The sequence below is a fragment of the Asparagus officinalis genome, chromosome 2, assembly GCF_001876935.1.
Source record: "Asparagus officinalis chromosome 2, Aspof.V1, whole genome shotgun sequence".
Classification (NCBI taxonomy): Eukaryota; Viridiplantae; Streptophyta; class Magnoliopsida; order Asparagales; family Asparagaceae; genus Asparagus; species Asparagus officinalis.
This window is the reverse complement of record NC_033795.1, coordinates 17249145-17256147: the sequence shown is the minus strand read 5'-3', so window position 1 is coordinate 17256147 and position 7003 is coordinate 17249145. Positions and strand designations below refer to the sequence as shown.

Below are 7003 nucleotides of genomic sequence, written 5' to 3'. Positions count from 1 at the left end.
AAAACCGCCAGGTCCAAAACTTTGCGTACCCGAAAAACTTGTCGGACCCGTCTCTTCGCGAATGGATCAAACCGCGTTACAACCCAATAATCGAACCGGTTAGCGGGCTCAATTCGAGCCAATTTCGTGACCCGACTACAGCCTGGCTCGGCCAAGATGGGCTTTGGAGAATTGCAATTGGGGCTGAGATTGGGCTCAAGGGTCGGGCCTTGTTGTATAAAAGCGAAGATTTCATGCACTGGGTTCAGGCTGCAAACCCGTTACACGCTACTAATAGGTCGGGCATGTGGGAATGCCCTGATTTTTATTATTTGGATGGAAAAGAGAGAAAATATGTGTTGAAAATGAGTTTGGCAGAGACTCAATCGGATACTTATATGTTGGGGGGATATGATGAGGACAAAGATGTCTTTTCGCCTGATGACACGTCAGATGATTATAGTATTTGGCTAAGGTATGATTATGGTAAGTTTTATGCATCAAAAACTTTCTTTGATGAGAAGGAGAAGAGAAGGGTTTTGTGGGGATGGGTGAACGAATCCGATAACATAGCCGATGATGTGACGAAAGGGTGGTCTGGTATTCAGGTATGCATTTAAATTGCATGTGGTAATAGTTACACTTACTGCGTATTAGTATGCATGTGGTGTTTGCATTGTAGCTAGTTATAGTTGTAACAGATCAAATGGATGGTTGTTAAATGATTATGCTCATATTTCTTTTTTGAGAGATTTTAATACTAATTTTCATTTTGTCTTGTTTTGTTTTGTTTTTGTATGCAGAGTATCCCAAGAGTAGTTACTCTCGATCCCAACGCAAGACAACTAGTGCAATGGCCTGTCAAGGAGCTTGAATTACTTAGAAGAAAACAAATAGATTTGCATGAGATTGAGCTGAAAAAAGGTGACTTTGTTGAAATCGAAGGCCTAAAAACTCCTGATCAGGTCAGTACATCTTCATGTAATATAAAATGTTTGTTATTGTTAATATGATTATTGATCATAATGCTGTAAATTAACAGGCAGACGTTGAAGTAGAATTTGAACTGCCCAATTTAGAGACAGCTGAGCCTTTTGATGCTAATTGGGTCTTAGACCCTCCAAAGCTTTGCCATGAAAAGGGATCTTTGATTAATGGCAAAGTTGGCCCTTTTGGATTGCTTGTATTGGCTTCACATAATTTGAAGGAATATACTTCAATTTCCTTCAGGGTTTTCAAATATGATAAAGGTTATCAGGTCCTCATGTGCTCAGATCAAAGAAGGTAAGATTATTGGCTTATAGCATAAGATGCTCATATGCACACTTTAGTTAGTCATTATACTTATTTTGTTACTGGAGTTAGATATAGTGATGTGTTGTCATTTGTTTATGTCAAGCAGTAGTTTTTTAATCTGTGAATTAGATTAGTGTTTGATCCATTTTTTTTTGGGGGTGTTAATTAAAACAGGTCCTCCTTGAGAGCAGAAGTAGACAAGCCAACGTATGGAGCCTTTGTGGATACAGACATAAAGAAAGATGGCAAGATATCTTTAAGGACTCTGGTAAGTGGAAGTGGTTAAATCTCTTTATTGCATTGTTTTAGTGGTTAATTGTAGATATCCTTTGTACTCTATGGACTGATATTACTCTGGTAAGTGGCAAGATATCTTTAAGGTTATCACCTATATTGGTGTCTCTAACGTTAAATTGTTACAGAGGGATTATCTATTATCTATAAATGTTAAAATGTACACTAACTATACAGATAGATATAACAGAGAGATAACTCTCTCATGACACAAGAAGGTCTAAGTGCTAACAAAAATGTTTAGATGCAATAATTGGCTAACTCCATGACGCGATGTGTATCTGCAATTAATCTTTTTTTAATGCATTTGTGAATTGTTTTTTAGTACATGGCTTTACTTAACACAGATAAGTTCAATGAAATCTCGTTGATTATGGAAACAGATTGATCATTCAGTGGTAGAGAGCTTTGGTGCTGAGGGGAGAGCATGCATTACAAGCAGAGTTTATCCCACATCGGTTGTGAGAGGGGATCCTCATATTTTTACGTTCAATAACGGAAGCGAGAGTGTAAAGATTTCGAAGCTAAAGGCATGGAACATGGCTAGAGCAAGAATAAGCTAATGTGAAAGTTGTGATTGACCAAGGATGATGATTGTAATTAGAGAATGTGAGCAGGGTTTTGAAGGGAAATTGGTGGTCTGTCGTAGCCCATTTGATTTTTTTTATTCATTAAGATTTGAAGGATATGTATGTATCTTATAAATAAAGAGAAATTGTATTTGTAACCTCATTAATTAACACAAAGTGTTCTTGATGCAGACGTAGAAACGGGGAGGCTGATCGGATATCGTTCCGATGCCGACGAGCCCTGAAAACAGCAGGTAATTCACGAGCGTGAATCCACAAGCTCTAAGTTTCTCAAAGTTGAGAACGTAAACAAGGAGAAAAATTCTCTTGATTGAATAATTGAAAAGTTAATTCACAATTTATGAAATGAACTAATATTTATAGCCAACTAAATCTATCCTAACTCTAATAAAAAAAACTCTAAGTCTAAAAGGAAATAACCAAAAAAAAGGAACTCTTTCCTAATCTGAAATTCGAGTCGACACGAGGCGTCCCGACTAACACCGCCTTTTGTGTCTACTGGACCTGAGTCGACTAAGCATGTCGAGTCGTCCCGCCTTTCGTGTCGATTGGCATGTGTTGACTCGTCCTGTCGCCTGTCGTCTCGTCCTATCGCTTCGAGTCATCTGCTTTTCTTCTCGGTTTTTCCAATACTTGATCTCCTGCATCAATCCCTCCTTCTTTGGAAGAACTCGTCTTTGAGTTCTCATCACTCGAATACAACTTGATTGAAGGATAATAGTCAGAAATATCCGCCACGTTAAATGTCGCCGATATAACCATTCATTCTGGAAGATCTACTACATATGCATTATCATTGATCTTCTTGAGAATCTTGAACGACACATAACATATCAGCTTAAGCTTGTTGTATGTTCTAGCCGGCATTCATTCCTTCCGCAAGTAAACCATCACCATATCTCCTTCATTGAATATCTTGAGTCACCTCTTCTTGTCTGCTCGCGCCTTGAACTTTGTATTGGCTTTCTCGAACTTTGTATGCACTTCTTCCTGAATATTGAAAGCATTCTCGGCCATTGAACTTGCTGCCTCGCTGACCTTACTACTTGTTAGCAACTTCAACAAATCTTGGAGATGTCGAGGTGTCCTCCTGTAAACAATAGAAAAAGGAGACATACCTGTGGAACTATGAACAGTCATGTTGTAGGCGAATTTAGTTTGAGGTATAGCTTGATCACACATCTTTGACTTCTCTCCACATATGCATCGAATCAAGTTTCCCAAAGTTCGATTGACCACTTCTGTTTGTCCATCCGTTTGAGGATGTGCTGTGCTAGAATAATTCAATAAAGTGTCGAATTGTTGCCATAAGGTAGTCCAAAAGTCACCAAGAACCTAGTATCTCTATCCGAAACAATCGAACTAGGAACACCATGTAGTCGAACCACCTCTTGAAAGAACAGTCGTGCAACATGTGGTGCATCTGAAGTCTTGCAGCACGAGATGAAGTGAGCCATCTTAGAAAAACGATCCACTACCACGAAGACTGAATCCACGCCTCTTTGTGTTCGGAGAAGTCCCAACACAAAGTCCATACTCAAATCTTTCCATATATCCTTGGGCACAGGTAGGGGAGTATACAAACCAGTATTATGCACTTGCCCCTTTGTAACTTGGCACACTTGACAACTCCTCACAAGTGTTGCCACATATTTCCTCAAGCTTGGCTAATAATATCTCTCCTCAAGACTCAAAACAGTCTTGTCTCGCCCAAAGTGTCCACAAGCTCGCCACCATGTAAGTCTTGAACTATCTATTCTCTCAATGATGTCCTTGGAATACAAATCTGATTCCCCTTAAATAGAAACCCGTCCATAATAACATAGTCTCCTGTGGGTTGTCTTGTCAAACACTTGGCCCAAACCTCCTGAAAGTCTTCATCATCAACATAGAGCTCTTTCAAATTGTCAAAAGCAACAACTTCACCTCGCAATATGCTTAACAAAGATACCTGGCAACTCAAAGCATCAGGCACCTTATTATCGACTCCCGACTTATGTCGCAAAGTAAAGTTGAATTTCTCAAAGTATGAAGCCCATCTTCCATGCATTTTGTTGATATATTTCTGATTCTTGAAGTGTTGAAAAGAGACTGATGATCGAAATAAATCACGAAGTCGTTAGCAATAAGGTAGCCCTCCCAAGTCTTCAAAGAATGAAAAACAACATACAGCTCCTGCTCATAAGTACTCCACTTCTGCCGGGCTTCATTCAACTTCTCACTCAAGAAAGCAATGAGACGCTTCTCTTGAGAGAGGACGACTCCAATACCGACACCACACGCGCCACATTCAAGCTCAAAGAGCTTGTCGAAATCCGAAAACGCCAAGATTGGTGTAGTGGTAATCTTCTCCTTGATAAAGGTAAAAGCCGCGTTTGCTTCATCAGTCCATTCAAAAACACCCTTCTTCTTCAAGCAATCCGTCATGGGAGCAACTATAGAACTGAAATTGAGAATGAAACGCTAATAAAAAGATGTTAGCCCATGAAAACTTCTTACTTCCGTAACACTTTTTGGAGTTGGCCAGTCCTTGATTTCCTTGACTTTATCTTCGTCGACTTGGATCCCCTGCGAACTTACCACAAACCCCAAGAACACTAGCTGAGTCATCAAGAGCACACACTTCTTAAGGTTGATGTAAAGTTCATTCTCCTTTAGCACTTGGAAGACTTCTCGGAGATGCAACATATACTCCTGTTCATCTCGGCTATAAATGAGAATGTCATCAAAGTAGATGACTACAAATCTTCCTAAGAAAGGTTTCAGAATTTGGTTCATCAAATGCATAAAGGTACTTGGGGCATTCGATAAACCAAAAGGCATCACTAACCATTCATAGAGGTCTTCACTGCTTTTGAAAGTAGTCTTCCACTCATCACCGGGCCGGATTCGGATCTGATGATATCACTCCTCAAGCCGACCTTCGAGAAGATACTTGCGCCTCCTAACTAATCGAACATGTCTTCTAGCCGAGGGATTGGGAATCTGTAGCGAATTATAATCTTGTTGATGGCTTGACTGTCTACACACATCCGCCAACTTTCATCTTTCTTTGGTGTTAATAGGGCCGGGACTGCGCATGGACTCATGCTCTCTCGGATGTGGCCCTTTTTGATGAGGTCCTCAATCGTGTCTTGTAAAATCTTCTTCTCCTGTAAGTTCATGGGATAATGAGGAAGATTAGGAAGCACTGAACCCGGGAAGAAGTCAATATGGTACTGAATATCTCTCATGGGTGGAAGACCCTCCGGCAGCTCCTTGGGAACAAACACTCCAAATTCCTTAAGCAGCAGTTCCATCTTTTCTGAAACCTCAACGAAAGTCTTCACTTCTTTTTTTACAACCAAAGCACACCTCTGCTTTAACTCTTTTGATTTGACCAAAAATTCTCCCTTGTTGCAAAGAGAAACACATTTGGATTTTTGATCCTTTGGGCTCTTTGGGGAGGGTGGAATTGGTGGTAAAATAATCTTCTTGTTCATCCATACGGAAGAGTATTCGTTCTTCTTTCTGTCATGCTTAGCATCGACATCATATTGCTACTGTCGTCCCAACATTACATGGCACGCGTTCATATTCATAATATCATAAGCAACAAAATCACTATAAGTCTTGCCTAGTGATAGTGGCACACGGCATACTTCGGTCACCTTCACGGAGGGACCCTTCTTGATGAAAGCACCCTAATGCCACTAGGAAGGAACCCTAGAGGGGGTGAATAGGGTTTATGCTAATCTAATCCGATTTAATACCAATTAAAAACTAATTAACAAATATATCCTAGCAAATATGATATGCAACAAGATATATATATGCAATGATATACAAATATCACAAGGGTAAACAATCTAAACTAGATAGTGGGTAATATAAACAACAAGCAATATACAAAGGTGATACAAGATATGAACATAAGAATAAGTGCGCCAATACAATCACAAACAAATGATATGTTCATAGAGTTCGATCCCCACGACCTACGTTTCTACTCCTCACCTCGAGGAGATCTCCACTATCACACCGAGTTTTCTACACTTACCCAAAAAAATATTTACAACTCACAATGTCGGTTTTCAACGCTCACCAATCAACGTTCACAATCACTCACAATGTAACAACACTAACTATCATCTCAAATATTGGTCTCTAGCCCGTGTCTCCATCAAGTGTTAGGAATTAAAACATCTCTCTAGGCATTACCACCTACCCTACTCCTCTTGGGACGACCACGTCTCTCACCACACACTCCTCTTGGTGTACTAGTGTAATACAAAGTGAACCTCACAATAATAGCTCACAACACACTCCTCTTGGTGTACTAGTGTAATACAAAGTGAACCTCACAATAATAGCTCACAACAAATGATTGTTCTCTAAACAATTGTACTAGTGTAATACAAAGTGAACCTCACAATAATAGCTCACAACAAATGATTGTTCTCTAAACAATGGAAGAACTCAATTAAGCACAACTCAAGGTTACAATCTCTCACACCCCAAATTATACTATGTTTGAAAATACTAAAAGCTCAAGTGGGTGTGTGTAACAATGAGATTTGATAAAACAAAATCAAACTAAACTCAATTTAAATATAGCCTATGGAAATTATAAACAAAACAATAAATAGCTAGAAATAGAGTTTAGGAAAACTTCTCTATGATAACAAGAGAGAGGGAGAAGAGTTGAATGCTCAAACACCAATGGATGATCTCCTCAAGCTCTTGTGAAAGTTTCTTCACAAACCAAACTTTTAAACACGCTTAAATAAAAACTTAAACCCTTAAACAAACTTGTAAAACTCTTTTAAAACTTTCTTCTTCTTCTTTTTTGAATTGAGGAATAT

The 7003-nt window shown here is 39.2% G+C and overlaps 1 protein-coding gene across 1 annotated transcript in view; it reads left to right on the top strand.

The window, feature by feature from the left end:
* Positions 1-2275, top strand: part of LOC109830413 (beta-fructofuranosidase, insoluble isoenzyme 4-like) — a 3327-nt gene extending 1052 nt beyond the window's left edge. Inside the window, 6 exon segments of the mRNA XM_020397669.1 lie at position 1; positions 4-587; positions 783-944; positions 1022-1263; positions 1450-1543; positions 1953-2275. The exon segment at position 1 is cut by the window's left edge and continues 239 nt beyond it. Coding sequence (XP_020253258.1) covers position 1; positions 4-587; positions 783-944; positions 1022-1263; positions 1450-1543; positions 1953-2132 — 1263 coding nt within the window. The 3' untranslated portion in view covers positions 2133-2275.